Raw genomic sequence first — 18,151 nt, 5'->3', positions numbered from 1 at the left:
TTTTGTTTTCTGGCAAAAATGTTCACATTTCCACTTTTTATCTTTTTTTTTTTTTTTAAAACCCAAAAATTAAAATTAAAAATAAAATAATGTGAATATTGAGAATGTGCACATTATTCATCCTCATGCTCTTTTTTTAAAAACATTTGTTTTTTCTTTTTGTTTTCAAACCGGAAAACTAAAATGTTGTGAACATTGAGGATGTTTTGTTACAATCCAGCTTTTATTCATCTTCATCCTCTTTTTATTTATTATAATATTCTTTTTTTTTTTTTTTAGATATGCCAAAGTTAAAAAAATTGGCATTAAAAAACAAGTGAATGGAAATACACCAAGTTTTGCATTACGGAGGGTAAAAACATTATTAAATAGATTATTTCCATTTTTGATAAAACATTTTTTTGTTAATTTTAGGGTACAAACTGTCAAATATGTCGACACATGTTCCCATTTTTAACAGTTAAGAAAAATGTTAAATATGTGAATTTTAACTTCTGATGAGCGCCACCTACAGGAAGTCACATAAACAGGCAGTCCAACTGAAAACACAGCGATCTCATAGAAACGAGTGCCTAATGACAGAGATCATTCACAACATCTCCCCCCCGACGTCACGCTCACAGTCAACAACGCTTCTGACTGTTATTTGTCACAATAAGTCGGATTAACAGAAGAATTCCTCACAAACTGTCGTAAAAAAAACAACTTTTGTGGCTAAAAATAGTCAAAAAACTGATTTCTAAGAAACACCGGTGAAGCTGCAGACAGACGGGCGACTGTGAGCTGCGTTAAAGCACCTTTTCATTCATGAATTTGAAACCAATCGTCACTTTTTTGTCTTTGTTTTATTTAGATGTTTTGTTATCTTATTGATTTCTGGGTTGTTGTTTATTTAAATCACAACTGAGAAAAACATGCATTTCTGAACCATGAGTTATTAATAATTTCATGTTCGTAGCATTTCAATTAACCAGATTTGAGACTTTCTTTAAATTCAGAGATTAATTTCCTAATGGGAAAGATAAGAGATTATACCCCGCCAAAATAAAAGTCCTTTTCCCATCATCGGGGCTCTTTTGTGGCCCTCTGCCACATTTCAATCTTCCCTCTGTGGGGATTTGTAGATTATTAAACTGATGTTTCACATCCAAGCTGCCTATAAGCCAGTATTTTGTGGCGATGCGTTAATTTTTGAATTAAATCTGCAGATTATTAAAGTAAATCCAACCAAAGATCTGACTTGGAGACTTTTGAGGGAAACTTCTTCGTATTAAACGCAGCACGGTGACATTCAGAGAGTCGATTCATCTGCATGACATGTGTTGTAAAAAGACTGAATCTTTTTTTGTGTGTGTGTGTGTGTGTTTGTTTTAAATTGTGGATTATTTTCTCGCAGACAAACTGGTGATTCTTCACGTGTTCACTCTCTACTGTCATTCACTCGTACAGCTCTCTCTTCCTCTGTGGTCGGTCTGTTCGGTGTTCAACGAGACGACACACTTAGATTTTAAAAAGCCCCGACGGAGACTCGCGGGACACGACACAACACACGTCGTGATTACATTTCCTCTTGAAGCCGATCGCTTTGTTTCAATTCACTGATGCACTTTCCGATCTGTCAGAACTGTTTTGTTGTTTCTGGAACCTTTTAGTTTTATTTTTCAGAGCAGTTTATGAAGATGATGATGATGTTTGAAGATGTATTTTAGGCTTGTGTGTTTTTGTCCAAATAAAAGATTCTAAAAATATCACAGAGGGTCTGAATCACTTAATTTAACACCACATCTGTTTCATTTTAAACTTTCTTCTTTGTTGGTTTTTGTTTCCTTATTTTGACCACGAGAGACTGAAGAGCAAGACGACATCGTGTTCTCAACTAAAAGCTTTTTATGTTTTATTCACATCTATTGCATGTTGGGTTAGATCTATAAAAAACACCTGATTCTAATAACCATATTTCAAAAATGTAAAAGTTCACCATTTCATGCATGAAAACAAAAAATTGTGCCCCTATATTTTTTTTAGGTGGTCCTGAAACAGCGTGACAAAAAAACTCCTGTGGAAAATAAAAATCTTCTTGTCACTCGTTTTCAGCTCCGTACACAGAAAATGTTCTTCTAAATTATTATTTATTTTTTTATTTGGTTTCACACATGGATCCCCTGAGAAACATGTTTTTCACTCTGAAGTGGAAAAAGAAAAAAATCCCTAAAAAAAGAGAATTGAAAAATGTTTTTACTCCAAAAACATGTGAATCTATAAACACATGCCTCCTACAAGCCTGTGTGAAATAAAATGTCAGCCTGAAGGTTCCAGAATAAAAACAGTTTCCTCTCTAGAATGACGTGGAGCAGCCGAGAAAACACAACAAGGCCTGAACAGAACAGAGTTTCTGGCTGCAGTCTAATGGGACGAGGTTCTCAGTGAGTCTGGGACTGATTCAGAATCAGCGTGAGAACCATCTCGGTGCTGTTTCCATCCAAACAGCGTCGTCACACCCTGATTGGCTAGAATTTAATTAATGACACGATACTTTGTCCTTTTAGTTACGGTTAAGATCTTTGTTATTGCAGAATCAGACTGTACTCACCTTTATATCCTTCCTGCTAGTTACCGTAACACATTTATCACATTTATTATTCAGAAATAAAGAGTCAAACACTGAAATGTAAATTACAAAATATTTATTTTAAAGACTAACTTTCCATTACAGTGTTAACAGTGAACATTCTCACAGTCTTCAGTCAGTCTAATGTTCAGATTTCCAGGGCTAATTAAAAACTCCTCACGGAGAAATGTTTTGAGCGTCCAGGCTGGGACACAGAGGGATTAAAACAAATTAATTTAAATGAAGAATAATTTAAGCTCCCACACAGAACTGTTAATGGACTGTGTGGCGGATGGCTGGAGGGAACGCTGATGGACCCAGTGTTTCAGTCCGACACCGAGTCCAAAAACAGCTCGTAATCCGATCTGGAGCTGGTTTATTTATCACCTCTTCATGTGAAGTTTCCGTTTAATCTGCTGCATTGAGGGAGGTCAGTACCTCCTGCTGAGAAACGCTGTTGCCAGCCAGAACCGGCAGAACTCCAGCCGGGTTTGGATCCACACGTCTCTCCAGAGGTGAACGTTCGACTGAAACCTCCAGAGACATTAGGCGCCCGATCGTGTTCAGAATCTTAAACTGTCCGAGTAATAAAAAACGAATCGTCCTACGTTTAGTTTTTCTGTGTCCGTCATCAGCTCTCCCATCCCTCCAGGACGGGCAGGAACGGCAGGTCGGTGCTGCCCAGGTAGGTCCTCCCTCGGTGCTGGAAGACGTCGCTGACGGCCCACGTCAGGTGGCCTCCGGGGTCGTGCAGCGTTCCCACGATCTCGCCGTCCAATCCGAGCTCCAGGACCAGAGCGTAGCGCGGCAGCAGGGCGTTGTACCAGCTCAGAGGGATCACCTGGAGACACACGCTCAGTTCAATGAGGCTGCAAATAATTATTATCCTCATTCAACAGTCCAAAACTCAAATACTCCTCATTTATTTAGAAGAAAAGCAGCAAATCCTGACATTTCAGAAGCTGGATTTTGCTTAATCATGCTTGATCAGAGAATGTAAACACTTGTATTTCTTACATTTTTACTCTGAGCTCGTCATGTTGGTGTCATTTGAGGATTTAGACTTAAAAGCTCTCAGTAGTTTGGTCACATCGTCCACCGAACATGGTTTAAATAAAGTTTTTCAGTCAGTTTGACCTGAACTGACACTTCCCAGAGTTCACAGGGAGTTCAGACCTGCTCCTTTCAAGAGTGTGTGTGTGTGTGTGTGTGTGTGTGACGGAGCTGCAGTGTATTCAACCAAGAAAGTGTGTGTGTCAGTGTGTGTCAGTGTGTGTGTGTGTGTGTGTCCTGTCCCGTCACATTACACACCATCTAGTCTCGCTGCAGCCGGAACAAAGCCTGTTATTCTCTCCTGACTGACAGACAAAATGATTGTGAATCACACACAGCGAGGAGCAGATGCATCATGGGAAAGTAGATTCATCTGCCGACAGCATTTCTCTCCTGGTGATATTCAAATCATCTTTATGCGGCTAATTTATTCCCGCGTGATCAAATACAGTTTGATGGTGAATTTGTAAAGATTAAGATCACTTCTACTAACATGAGTGTGAGAATCTTTAACATCTTGTTGTTTGTTCTGATCCAGATTTGTTTTATGGAAGATGAAGCTGTGATTCTGCAGTGACACTGTAAAACAAACCGACCTTGGCCAGGAAGCGTTTGACAGCCGGGTACGGGGCGATCATGTCCAGGAAGGGAGGCATGAGCTTCCTGAACCGCGTCGTTGTTATTCCAACCAGGAAGGTCTCGTGGTCGCTGAGGCGGATGTTGTCGGGGTAACCGATCATGTTGTCCATGATGATCTCTTTGGTACCGGCCTTCGGGCCCTTCAGCCAGAATCTGAGAGAGGACACAAGCAACTGAACATCTGAGTAACTGATGTTTATCTAACGTGTGTGTGTGTGTGTGTGTGTGTGTGTGTGTGTGTGTGTGTGTGTGTGTGTGTGTGTACCTGAGTATGCGTCCGATGCTCGTCTCCGACAGCAGCAGGAAGTGTTCGTCAGGCGACAGGACGATGCCGTTGGGCATGTAGAGAGAGTCCAGCAGAACCGTCACACTTCCTGTTTGTGGATCGAAGGCGAGGAGACGACCGAGGCTGTTCAGCTCGATCACCTGAGACCCAACACATCGGTTCAGTTTAGGTTCTGAGCTCTGTTTGGTTCATCTTTTTGTTTCATTTAGCTTAGCTTAGCATACGTTAACTGTTCGTTTATTCCAACTACATTCAGTTCGGTTTGTTTAATTCAGCACTGTAAAGTTTTGTTGAGATTTAAGTTTAGTTTATCTTTTCAGTTCAGTTTTCTTTAGCTTAGCTTATTTAAAGGTGTAATATATGTGAGAACTGTCATCCTGTCAAGTTCACAGTCAAACCAATAGTGGTCTGTATATTACCAATACTGCTGCTTACTGAAACTATAGTTAGCCTATTAGCTCGGTTAGCGTGCAGTTATCAGTCCAGACTGGGAGCTCAGAGCAATGCTAGCAGAAGAGCTAAGTTAGCATACCAGCTTCAGTACGGTACATAGAAGTCATAACATTAAAACTGTTATATTTACATTCTTTTTTTATGTTTTTAACTAAAGTTCGTATATATTACACCTTTAAATTCTGTTTCTCTCTTGTTTAATTTAGCTTAGCATAGTTTTGATTAGCTTTAAATTTAGTATTTCTTAGTTTAGCTTAGTTCAGTTCAGTTTATCTTTTTAAGTTTTATTTAGCTCAGCATAGTATTAAGTTTGGATCAGTTTAGATGATCATTTAGCTCATTTGAGTAAAACTTAGTTTTGTTTAAAGCACTTTAGTTTATATAAATTTAGTGTTTTATTAGTTTTTTTCCCTATCACGTGATTAGAAACCTCAGAAAGTTACATTTAGTTTAAAGATTTATCATTTTCATACATTTACTGTATTCAACAACCAGGAATTATTGTGTTTCTATACAAAATATCTCTCTCATTTCTTTAGTTTCTCCTCAGATTCAGTCCAACACTTTGATTTCCATTATATTTAATGTGGATAACAACGATTTTTACAGTTTGAAACTTGGCTCAGTGGCTATTAAACACGGAAACACATTAATCAATACATTAATGTGTACATGTGTGATTCATTGGTTGGTTGTTGACGTGTGCAGCTTCCGTGTCGACCAGTTTTCTCTTTTTAACATCGAGTGCATGTTGACATGTCTCTCCTCGTCAGCAGCCTCGTCTGTTTTCTGAACTGAAAGGACTCTCAGCGTTTTTTGGCAAACGGTCCAGATGGACGGGTACAAAAAGATCGAGTGTGTCCTTGTCTGTGTGTGTGTGTGTGTTTTTAAAAGGACTGCGGTTGCCGAGCAACGCTGAAAAAAGCCTTGATGTATCCTGCCCGCAGCTTTTCTTTGCCCGGTTATCTATTAGGGGATTTTTATTTTTGTAAAGAGCGCCTGCTGCTCACTTCACTCTCCCTCCTTTCAACTCTTTTAGATGCGTCACATTTTAAAATCGAAAACATCTTTTCCCTCGTCTCACCTCTAGTTTGACGTGTCTGCGCCCCCAGCGACTGGACGAGTCGGTGAAGTAAATGATCCCAGTTTGGGAGGAAATCTCGAGGCCGTTAAGGAAGGCGAAGGGAACGCCGTCAGCACCTGAGGAAGGATTAAAAGGAGGGTCACACACACACACACATACAAGAGATTCATTTATAAAAATTCAATCCCAGAATGCGTACCAACACACAAACACTTTACCTTGTGAGTTAGCCAGGAGCAGAGTCTTCTCTCCGGTTTTGGGGTCGACGCTGTGCAGCCCGAAGTACGAGTCGGCGACGATCAGCTGACCGTGGCGATCCAAACGGACGCCGTGAGGACGACCGCACACAGGCTCGAAGTCTGTGCTGCTGCCTGCACACAGACGCACAACAGACTCAACTGACATCACTTTACATCGGATGTTGTTGGGCCGTAAACAACCACAATTATGCTTCCACGCATCCTTCAAACCTTCAATACCACATTCAAGAGTTTTTAAGGATTTCGAGCACCAGTAAGAATCTTAAATTAGTTTCTTTGTCGTCTTAAAGCCGCCAAAATACTGTCAGCACAAGAAAAGAACAACTAGTAACACCGACATCAGGTCCTAAAGAGAAGTGTGGGAGTGTTTAACCGAGTGTGAAGGAAAGTGTCGGAGGATGAGAGGAAGGATACGGCCGTCCCTGAACAAACACAGAAGAAGAAACAGACGTGTGATCATAATAATAATAATAAAAAAAAAACACGAACCACATTCTGGTAAATTCTGTCCCATCTGCGTGATGAGGGTGAGGCTGTCATCGGGACCGATCCTCCACAGCTTCCCGTCAACGGTTCCTGTGTACACGTTACCTGAAACACACACACACACACACACACACACACACACACACCTAACTTCAGCATGTCACCTGAGACGTACAGGTGCAGACAGGCAGAGGTCAAAGCCCTTGAGGAGAGTTAAATCACACCAATAAAATCCAGGACGCTCACCTTCCTCATCGGAAGTGAAGGATTCTGGTCCGTGTAGTTTCCCAGTGAACAGCCTGCGGCCCTTCTGCAGTCGGGTGTTGACGGCCAGCGGCCCCTCGAGGGCCGGAGGAGGCCCCTTCAGTCTGGAGGAGCAGGTTGGGATTGATCGACAAATTTAATGTAACTACAGGAATGGAATCACACTAAGAAGTAGAAGAACGAAGTGACCATATTTGGACGAGAGGGTGGAGCTGGAGAGGAAACTCTGATTGGATCAGCTGTTTTTATCCTGTTTTTTCTCTAATGGGATCAAAATTTACAAAATGAACTTCTAGTGCGTTGAAGAGGGCTTGAAACTAGAGATTGAGATTATAAACTTGTTAGGAAACTATTTCACTGAAGGGATAAATGAGGTGAGAGGTAGACTCACTTTCTCATAAGCTTACATACAATCAGACTTCTTTTTGAGACCAGTGGAGTCGCTCCCTGCTGGTCATCAGAGAGAAGGCAGTTTGTGTGTGTGTGTGTGTGTGTGTGTGTGTGTGTGTGTGTGTGTGTGTGTGTGTGTGTGTACTTACACATGTGGTTTGGGGTCTATAGGAGAAGGCAGCAGGTAAACGCCAACAGCCACAGCGAGCAGAGCGGCTAACAACGATCTCCTACCAAACCTGAACAGAGGGCAGAAATAAAATGAGACATTTCAGTGCAGTTATGTTGATTATTGTAAATGTAGTGACCTTTTCTTATGCCTTCTTGCAAAAACAAATATTTAAAACAACAAAAACAGATGTAAAATATTTATATTCAGGTTACTTTTAAATTACAAAACACATAGCCGGCTGGACTTTGTTTTATTTTAGCAAAAATGTAAAAAATAAAAAAAAAAAAAAAAAAAAAGGATACTGAGAAGAATAAGTTTCATTTATCTGAGTTGTTTCTTTTATTCTTGGTAGTTTTCCTCCTTCCATATTCATCGACTGCACATTTCAAAAGCTTTCACTGTGTTGTAACCTTCAAAATAAAAGGATTATGTTGTCTGGAGGTCACAATCAGCAGAAAAGTAAGTCACTGGCGTCGTGTCACATGTGGTGGAGTGAACTTTGACATGTTTAAGAAACACAGGATCTGTAATATGTTGCACAAAAGCTGATCCCATCGGTCCAAGAGTCAGTTGTGTAAGCGGAGACTGAACAGGACTACAGGTCAACGTAAATAAATAAGATTGTAGAGTGCAGCCGCTGCATGTATGTTTATCAACTAAATGTAAAGATTTGGTTCTGTAGTGACGTTACAGGACGGAAGGGAAATCACTGCAGGGAAGTTCTGCAGCTCTTTGCATGATTGGAGTGATGTGTTGCAACCTACAGTCATGCATCAGTCAATCAAAAGGTCATCAGGCCTGGTGTCTGGTACAATACTTTACATACAAACTGCCTCCATTGTTCTCTCCACTGACTCTGATTTTACTGAGGATCAAACGTACTGGTTGCATACTTTTTATCACCTTGATTAATTTTATGTGTGTTAGCTGTGATGTCTTTGGAAATACTATTCACTAATTTAACATGTGAATAAAAGCAATAAAAACTTGGGGAAAATGCCCGTTTCATGTGACATTGTGTTTGAAAGTTTAAAATTCACACATGTATGAAACTATTTCATATTCACATGTGGAAAAACTCAACTTGCCTGTGAAACTGTGAATAAAATCAAAACTTATAAAAAGTTGTCATGTCTACTTTTTCTCTGCAGTGAGACAACAGTGTTCCATTAAGAACCACATTTGGAAACAGAGCTTTTTAAGAGGCGACCTGGCACCTTGCACCTTCACCGCCCACAACTGATGCGTGTGAAAGCAACACCTGAACCGGCAGTTGGCCGCTTGTCTCTTTAAATATGCGCAGCTTGGTGCATTTATTGATGCCGAACACAAGTTTGTCCCTTAATAGTTCAAAATATGGTCTTTAATTGTTTCTTTCAACACGCCGCTGATTTTGCAGAAACAATTGGAAGATTTGTGAACGCAGTCTGGCGACGCGGACAGAGTGTTCACACTTCTGGCGCTCGCGGAGCTAAAAGCGACCACAGCCGGTCCGAACGAAACATTTCAGACCGGAAGTTCAAAATAATTAAAATGTTAAACTTACATAGTTGAGTTCTGAGAGAGTTGTTGAGGCTCCTCTTCCTGTGGATCACTCAGGTCTGACTCAACGGGAGGAGATGACGGAGCGTCAAACGCACCTGAGCGTGTACAGGAGCATCCGGCGAGGCCTTCAAAATAAAAGTCGTAAAGCGCATGTTTCCGGTTCGAGTTGTTTGACTGTTTTGCCAGACTTGTGAGAAATTTACATTAAGGAAATTAATTTACTTACTATTCAAGTGGAAGGGGAGCAGTTACTTTACTTGAACACTTCTTTTAAATAGAAAATATTTAAACCTGTTAAAACTATAACTGTTCCTTCTTTTCAAGCCCTTACTGACTTTAAATAAACCTGAGTCATGTCGTTTGGAGGTCAAAATGCTTGACTATTAAGTAAAGAAACAAAAAAAATTATTTAAATACAGGAAAATTAATACAAGTGTAAATTACTTTCCTAATAAAAACAAGTTATTAAAACAAAACAGGCAGCGAGAAAACCCAAACTGTCAAAATCAGTATACTATAAATAATATATATATAACATATGTTGACCTGGTTTGACTGACGGAGGCTGGTAGCATGAACGACCTGGCCTCAGGGCCCACCTGGACAGCCACACCCTGACCAGGATTCAACCTCCCGGTCCAGGTACAACAAACATGCTACAGGATCTACAGCAGTTCAGACTAGATAAGTGTGGTCGGATGGTATCAAAGAGAAGGATGATGATCCAAACTGAAGACTGAAGCACCTTGGGGTCCTGAAAGTAAGTGGAAACCATGACTTCAGGTCACAATGTCAAAAAGCCCACAGAGAGGCGACATAATGAGCCGGCCAAAGGAGGAGAGAGCCTCTGATGTCAACACCGAGAGGCTCCTCACAATGCATGGAGGGTTACACCCAAAGCCAAGCGTCCAGAGGTTAGACGAGGACTAGTGAGTTTCACAATCCTGACTTTATTCCCCTTCAAACATCTTCCACGTAACCAAAACTTACGAAACACTCTTTTACTTTGAAGGCTGCACTGACAGGCTCAGTGCTGCAGCTTTATGTCTGACACAGTTTAATGTTTGTCTGTGAGAGGAGGAGAAAGAGGAGGAGGAGGAGGTTGAGGGGGTTTCCCTCCTCTTGTGGGTGCAGTTATTTAAGTTGGGGTCACACAGAGGACAAGAGGAGGAGGCGCTGCGTTAATGTGCTGCAGCCAACAGTGCAGCCAAAATACTGACAGCACGCGTTTCAACATGAATAATGTCGAGAAAACATAAAGACACTCTGCTGGCAGAGACAGACGCTGGAAGAGGATTTTATAGGCAGAGAAGAACGATTTCGCAGTTTAAAGGCTGCCAAATGTGAAGAAACAGCAGCTGGTTAGCGTAGCTTAGCGCAAAAAATAAAAAACAGGGAAAACAGGAAACACAAGTGTGATGAATCAGACGCTAAACAAGATAAAAGTTAAATTGTGACACTTAAGGTTGTTTCAGGCAATTTTGTTGTCTTTGGACAGCGCTAGGCTAGCTGTTTCCCCCCTGCTTCCAGTCTTAACGCTAAGCTAACAGTTTCCTAGTTTTAACTTCTCACGAAGAGAGCTATAAAAGGAGTAATCTACATTCTTGGAAATACACTTAATTAGTTTTTATTAGAGGCAACTAGATTAGCACAGTAATACTACCCCTTGTGTCATAGCTTAATTTAGCATAACAAAAACAGGGGAAACAGCTAGCTACCTTTGTCACTAATGAACAATTATTTTGTTTCTTTCATGTAAATTTTACCAAACTTTTGGACAAAACCAAGCTTGCTGTTTTCCCGGCTTTCAGTTTTTATGTTTTTAAGCTAAGCTAACCGGCTCCTGTACCTGCATATTGGTCAGACATGACACTGCAAACTTGCTTTTCTCATTTTAGCATTTCAGATCGCTGGAACTAGTGAATTTTGTCAATTTTTTATTGAAGAAATTACTTTAAAAGTGTCAAATTAGTTGCAAATTAACTTTTCTTTCAATCGAGTAATTAATGAATAATCTGAACTTTCACCTCTTGTCAACTACAAACTGTGAAATGATCTTATCTGCCTCTAAAGTGGCTGAATGACTTTCATCAAACCAAATTAAATCAGAACATAAAAACAAATGTTGCAACATCTGATATAAAACACACACAAAAACACTCCGACGCATGACTTGGTTGTTTTAATTTCACCTTTAATAGATGCAGCCCGCCTTGTGTGAGGAAAGGCCACGTTTGGTAACGATTCAAAGAAGAAACCACAAGATACCAACAAAAATTTAAAAAAAAAACTGTTGCGAAAAGCATCATCTGATGAAACCCAGCTTCTGTCCTGCAGGTCCGTTATTCTGTCTGCAGCTCGTCGTCCTGCTGCTGTCAGACTTTTAGAAAAGGCACTGCAGAGGTCCGAGCTGTCAGACCTGAGCGCAAACGCCAAATTAAACTTAATCTTCTCTTAAAATACAACCACTGACTTACTGTTGGGTTTCCTTTCTTTGATTCTTTGAACAAAAATGTTTTTTTTTGCACCTCAGGTCTCAAACCTGTGACCTCTTTTTTTTTTAATCAAGTGTAGAACAACAGAGTTTGTGTTTTGGAGCTCAGATGCTTACGTGGAACTCATCATGTGAGATGAACCTGATGAATCGTAGAACATCCGAGTCCCTACGTACAACAACAGCAACTAAAAAAAAAAGAAGCAGAAGTGGAAAAAATAATATCGATAAAATGGCGGAAGAGCTACACACAGATCTTTGGCTTTTAATATGACAGATCCTGGCTGTTCAAACACGAGACACAGATCGACAAAACTAAGGAAAAATTATCTTATTGCCAAAAACTGCTCAGAAATTTAAGCTCATGAGCAAATTTTGCGGTCTTGGGAAAATAATCTCACCACAATGTTTCAGATTTTACCGTGTAACTAGTCACTAAAGTTATACATAAACGCAGTGGAAACATAAAGACGCAAAAAATAGAAATGCTCAAGTTAAGAACCTCGAAATAATGTCAAAAAGTACAGTACTGAAGCAAACTGCAGATAGTTTTGACACCAAGAACTTCTCGATATAAATCTCCTTGTTATTAATAACCGTTATCCTTATTGGCTCTAAAAGAAACATATCAGTCGGATAAAAAGTCCATGAAAGTGTTCAGAAGAAAATAAAACTCCTGTTGAAGTTCATGTTTTATGATCAAAAGCTCCAGAGAGGCTTCGAACAGCGAGGATGTGGTGAGATTGTTTTCTTGATCAGGTCACAAATTAACAAGTTTTTTTGTTTTTTAAATCTAAAATTGTGATATTTTTTAAAACCACAAACAAAAATAAATAAATATTCATCTATCGAGTATTAAAACAAGAAATAATAACCAATAGGATCATTTAAAACTTTTTGTTTAACTACCAACAAGCTCAAAAATGAACCTTAAACCAATCGATTGCGCTCTGTGACTCTAGTTTTGATTAACCAGCCTTAAAACAAGATGTCTGAATACACACCAGGTGGATCAACTCTTCATTCATAGACACTACTGGCCCAGAAGCTTTTTATAATCAATACACTGATCAGCAAGCTCTAATTTACATCACCAGCAGATCTGACAGCATTTGAAGAAATTACATTTGATTTCACCAACAACATTTAGACTCCACAGATTCTACAAAATGCTGCCCGACCCGCCGTTGACTCTACGATGACGCGCGCTTTAGTGTTGAACAGCGCAGCGGTGTGCACAGTTAGCATGGATGTACACGAAGAGACAAACAGGAACACATGCAACGTTTCACAGTCTACAGCTAACTCAGAAATCATTACAGAAGCTCGTTGAGACCAAAAATAAAAAAAAAATGAGCTTTAAAAACACTTCTGTCACACTTTACTTCCAAAAAAAAAGGAACATATAACCATGAGCGGAGCTGAACAAAGTAAGATTATAGTGAATTAGATGTTAAGATTAAGTAGAAAGTGTGATGGCGGCAGATTGCAGGAGAAAAAAAGGAGAAATTAAAAAAAATAAACCCGTCGTCCCTGAATTCAACGTTAAAGTGCCCAAAAAAAAATATAAATTGATACGACTCGTCTGGTTTTGTTCTGTTTTAAACAGCTAAATGTTGTTTATCAGATACACAAACAACAACAACGACATCAAAAACAACGACATGGCTTTAAGATTCATTAACTGTTTCCATGCAGACTTTTTCATATCATTTTAAATTATATAGTATGGAAGCAAACAAGGGCCAAAATGCTTGAGATCTCTAAACAACTGAACACCTAATTTATGTTATTTGAATCTTTAAAATATCTTGTTTTTCACCAAGTTGAGTAACTTTATTATTTATTAAACTGGAGCAACTTGAATACATTTTACTTATTTTTTTCTGAATTTGCAAACATCTACAAATAAAAAAGATATAGAATAATAAAAACAATGTTTTATCAGTTGCACAACTTCAAATTTCTTATTGAGGATGTCAAAGAAAAAAATAAAAATCTTCAAAGTTAAATGTTAATACTAATATATAAGTAATAACTATTCTTACACTCAAAGAGGGACAGATTCATTTCAGTCCCTTTTACAGGTCAAGCTCCAAAATTACTACATACTACACTTCCCATAATGCAACTCAGTCATGTCCTCCATTAGACCATCCCTGCCTCTGAGGCTTGTTTGTTTACAATTTTGAGGCTCTAGTCTGAGCTTGATGACATCATTGTGACATCATTAGGGTTATTTTGCTTTAATTCTCACCAGTTAACTGAACTTCATGTACAAAGTCGGTGTAGTGACCCTTTAAAAATCATCATCAGGTATTCAGTTGCTTGTAAGATTCGAATCATCGTGGCCTGTTTTGTCTTCCACAGCTTTAACCCAGTGTCTGATAGTAAAATAAACCAGGGTTAAAACCCTTTTAAATAAAACTCTGAACTATATATGTTTGTTCCTCCGGTGGGAAGAGGCCTCTAATATACTTCTTGCTCCAGGCAACACCACAAAAATATCTTTGGTTATAACAAAAAAACAGTTAAAATAAAACATTTAAGATATAGATTTGACACAGAAGTAAGAGAATAGTTGCAGTATTTGTCCACTAGATGGCGGCTTTGTACTGTACAAGCGTCGCTTCGACTTCATTCAGCTCAGACAGTGAAGCGTTTTACATCGATTTATCTTTACTCGTCTGAGTAAAAAAAGCCCCCAAAAAAGCAAAGTTTTTCTACAAAACTACGCTGGAAACGATCCTCTTTGGTCTCTAAGCCGTATATGATGAATTACATGTACCAAAGAAGACATTGCATATTTATTTAAGGCAGCTATTTACTCGCAACACCTCATAGAAAGTCCTCTTTTTCCTTCTTCTGCACTTCCATTAAACTGCTCTCCTTCGATCCTTTGCTTCATCTCCTTCTCTGCTGCACCATCCTTTCATTCCTTCCTATATTTTCCTCTTTCATCCTCCACGCTGAAATCAGAGTTGACAAGGAGGTCAAGGCTGCACGTTTCAACTTGAGATAAGAGCACAAAAACAGGCGTTTTTAAATGAACGCCTGCAGACAGACGGACAGGAGAACGACACAATGCAGCCATTTTTCCCTCCCCCTGTTCTCCGCAGGCTATCGGCGCTCGCAGGCCTCCCCTCTTCTCTCAGCCGTGGATTATAGGAGCTTTCATAAATGCAACAAGTGAACAAGCAGTTAATCACGGCGGCTCGAGGGGGAAAATCCCGTCGCCGTCCTCAAGGTTACAGCCACCATCTTTCCCCCCGTGTACTACTCCCTCTATCTTCTACGCCCGTCTTCCTTCCTCCGTCTAATGTTACTCGTCTACTTCCTCTAAACTGCTCGGTCAACTTCCAGAAACCGGTCACATCTCACTCCTCTCCTCTCTGACCGACACAGAGGTCAAAGGTCAGGGGGGTCACATCTATCCCAAACTACACCTGAACATGCTCAGCCAAACCAACGGCTTTAAACCCAACCAGCTCTTCATCATCATCATCATCATCATCATCATCCTCACTCGCTCTCATAAACAAAACTACATTTCTACCTCACAAGCTTCTTTTATCAGTAGAAAACTTCCCGTCTTTGATTAAAGTCACGTAAAGTTTGTGTCACATTAAACCTGAAATACAAACCTAATAGAACCTCGTCTCACGTCTCTTCACTTTCAGTTTCAGGCAAACTCTATGGAGTCTCAAGTGTGCCAATAATTGTAATCAAATGTTAAAAAATATATATTATTGATGGTGTTGTTACATTTCCAGAATATTCATGCATAAAAATAACAGTAAATGTAATAAGTTACAAAGATATTTTTAAATGTATTTGAATTTCTTTCTGAGTTGTCGTTTTTTTTGTTATTTTGTCACAATCTGCTGCTTAAAATAAACTAACAACTTCATTATTAATTGATATTTCTATAGGTTCTATACCTGAACAATGCAAATGGTGTAAACTAAAATACATTCTATTATCTATAATTATATCAGTTTTTATATATTGGCCATAGGTGACTTAGGCGGTTTCATTATTGTTTATTTTGCATTCTTTATGTTCTATTAAAAGCCATAACAATAAAAGAATACATGTGTAATTTTTAGATTATAATGTAACACAAATAAATTAAAATACACTTTTAAATTGGCCCACTTGAGACTCCGTACGTTCATACATGCAGGCTACTTCTTCATTTCTAATTCAGAAATATTTCTCAACTCTCCGGCGACATCGATCGAGCCGTCTTCACTCTCTGTGTGTTCTCTAACTGTCCTTGTGTTCCCGTCTTGTAGTTCCAGCTTCAAAGACTGTTTCTGATGCTCACTGTGTATTTGGTAGCAGTCTGGATAAACTATTCTCCGTGTCTGTGTCAACAACCAGATTGGCGCTGCGCCTCTGTAGAATAAACTCGAATAAGACTTTTCTGCTTCAAGGAAAAAAAAAAAGAAAAAAGATAAAAAGCTTCACCCATATAAATTAAGAAAAAAAAAATATGTACAGACCTTTTGAAACAAACAAATTAAATAAAACTCTAACTCAACATATGGCCTTGAGTCTTTTTTCACGATGGGGAGAAACGAAGAGGAATCAGATGAACTGTATAAATTATATTACAGCAGGACAGAGTGAGAGAAGAGGAGCAGGACGAGGGAGAGGACGAGTGAATATGGCACAAGTTGAGTGAATCTTTGGTGTGAGCAGACAGACTGCAGGCAGCAGTTTGAAGTCTTTAATCCAGGCTGAATTAAACATCCATCCCAATACTGTCCGTTCATCCCTTTATTCACTTGTCCATCGCTTGCTGCCCCCTCAGTTTCTGTCCTCTTCATCCCTTCTTCCAGGCGCTGGATCCTCTTCTCTCCTTCTGCGTCCACATCCCTCTCTCCATCAAAATTTACACTACTTTTATCCTCTGAGGAGTTTAGAGATCGCCTCCTCCGTCCCTCTAGGGGGCAGTAGTCCTGTTTTTAGGAGGTTAATCCTTTAGGAAGGCCCTCTGACCTCCTGCAGCGCCTCCTGCAGTCTCTGGCGGTAGGCCTCGTAGCGGCGAATCACCGCCTCCCTCTGCTCATCCTCCTCCTTGTCGAGGATCCGCAGGAAGTTGCGCAGCTCGGGGATGGAGAACGCATCCCACTGGAAACAGAAGAAAAGCAAACAAACTTTATACAAGCAGCAGATTTTAGAGTTTGCAGTGTGCAGTTTGTTTCTGCTTCGTCTTTGTTTTGATGATCGGGGTGTAGCGTTACCATGACTTCCCCCGTCTGTTGCTCTCTCAGCACGAAGCTGAGCGTGTCGGTGTCGGGTCCCGCCACCAGACGAAGGAACAACGGCTGCTCGCCATCCGCCAGCTTACACACATAAACTGCAGGGACACACACGCACAGATTAATTTAGTCAGCGCGGCACGTTCATCATTCCTACAAGCCACATACAGGCAGGCACCACTGTGTTCGCGTCGTGTGTGTGTGTTTGTGTGCATATAAACAGGGCTGGCAGAGGATGAAAGGATGGGCGCGGCACATTAACAACCACAGTAATTTACAAAAACAGAAGGAGAGACGTCCATGTTGTTTGACTGAACTGGCATCACAGTGAAAGTATCAAAGCACCAGACTGAGACAGACGAAACGGCACTTTTAAAGACCAACACTCCTTTAGTTGTTGATCATTTTTGGCGAGAAGCTTTTTGTCTACAGCCATCAGCCAGTTACTTTAGCTTAGCTTAGCATAAACACTTTGGAGCTGGGTGAGAGCTGCTAGCCTGGATCAGAGCTGGACAGTATCTATATAAAGAACGACAGTGAGACGTTAGCATATGTAACGATAAAGTCTGACGTGTTTCAATAAAGGTGGTTATAACATTTTAGATGTAGCTTTGTGCTGCATTAGAGGCCTCATGTCATGTAGCTTTCACCTATAATAAGAGTATTTACGTAAATGCTCAAGGCTGCTGTAACCTCAAACAGCAGGAAGAAGAACAAACTGAGCATATCTGTTTCTTTCAGGCTGATATCAAAACCTCAACTGGAGTCACTTTGTTTCATCCTGAAACTGAAGGTCACAGATGTTTCTGCATTTCAACACCACAGTCTGTTCACCACTTCATATTTCTGATGAAAGAGAAGCAACACGACTCAACCACATCGTCTGACAGGTTGGTTTTTTTACATTTCAAGCACTTTCAAGATACTTTTTAATCTAATTCTTGCTAATTTGAATGCAAAGAGACAACAAAGAAACGAGTGACTCGATGAAACACCAGATATGTTGAAAGTCAAGCATTTCTTTCCTCGTCTTGAAAAGGATTTTGCAAAACTTTCAAGACTGAGTGAAGCCTGCATGAAGTCTCCATACATCTGCCGTCAGACTTGTGTCTAGACGTCGTCTTTTATTAGCAGGCTGAGTCTCACT

At 39.9% G+C, this 18,151-nt stretch overlaps 2 protein-coding genes across 2 annotated transcripts in view; both read right to left on the bottom strand.

Annotated features, from left to right (window-relative positions):
- Window positions 1-2,669: 2,669 nt before the first annotated feature.
- On the bottom strand, window positions 2,670-9,357 carry LOC115595119 (adipocyte plasma membrane-associated protein). Its single transcript, XM_030439236.1, has 9 exons — window positions 9,242-9,357; window positions 7,673-7,762; window positions 7,116-7,237; window positions 6,873-6,974; window positions 6,342-6,494; window positions 6,124-6,239; window positions 4,566-4,726; window positions 4,258-4,453; window positions 2,670-3,449 (listed from the first exon to the last, which is right to left on the bottom strand). Coding segments are annotated over exons 1-9 (1,152 nt in total). The 5' UTR covers window positions 9,244-9,357; the 3' UTR covers window positions 2,670-3,239.
- Window positions 9,358-11,413: 2,056 nt separating this feature from the next.
- The window catches only part of rassf3 (Ras association domain family member 3), a 69,898-nt gene continuing 63,160 nt past the window's right edge, over window positions 11,414-18,151 (bottom strand). Inside the window, exons 6-7 of the mRNA XM_030440238.1 lie at window positions 16,987-17,102; window positions 11,414-16,873 (exon numbers count right to left, since the gene is read on the bottom strand). Of these exons, the coding sequence (XP_030296098.1) occupies window positions 16,724-16,873; window positions 16,987-17,102 (266 nt within the window). The 3' untranslated portion in view covers window positions 11,414-16,723. The remainder of the gene's footprint in view (window positions 16,874-16,986; window positions 17,103-18,151) is intronic.

Source organism: Sparus aurata, chromosome 14 (assembly GCF_900880675.1).
Source record: "Sparus aurata chromosome 14, fSpaAur1.1, whole genome shotgun sequence".
Taxonomy (NCBI): domain Eukaryota; kingdom Metazoa; phylum Chordata; class Actinopteri; order Spariformes; family Sparidae; genus Sparus; species Sparus aurata.
This window is presented reverse-complemented; position numbering and strand designations above follow the sequence as displayed.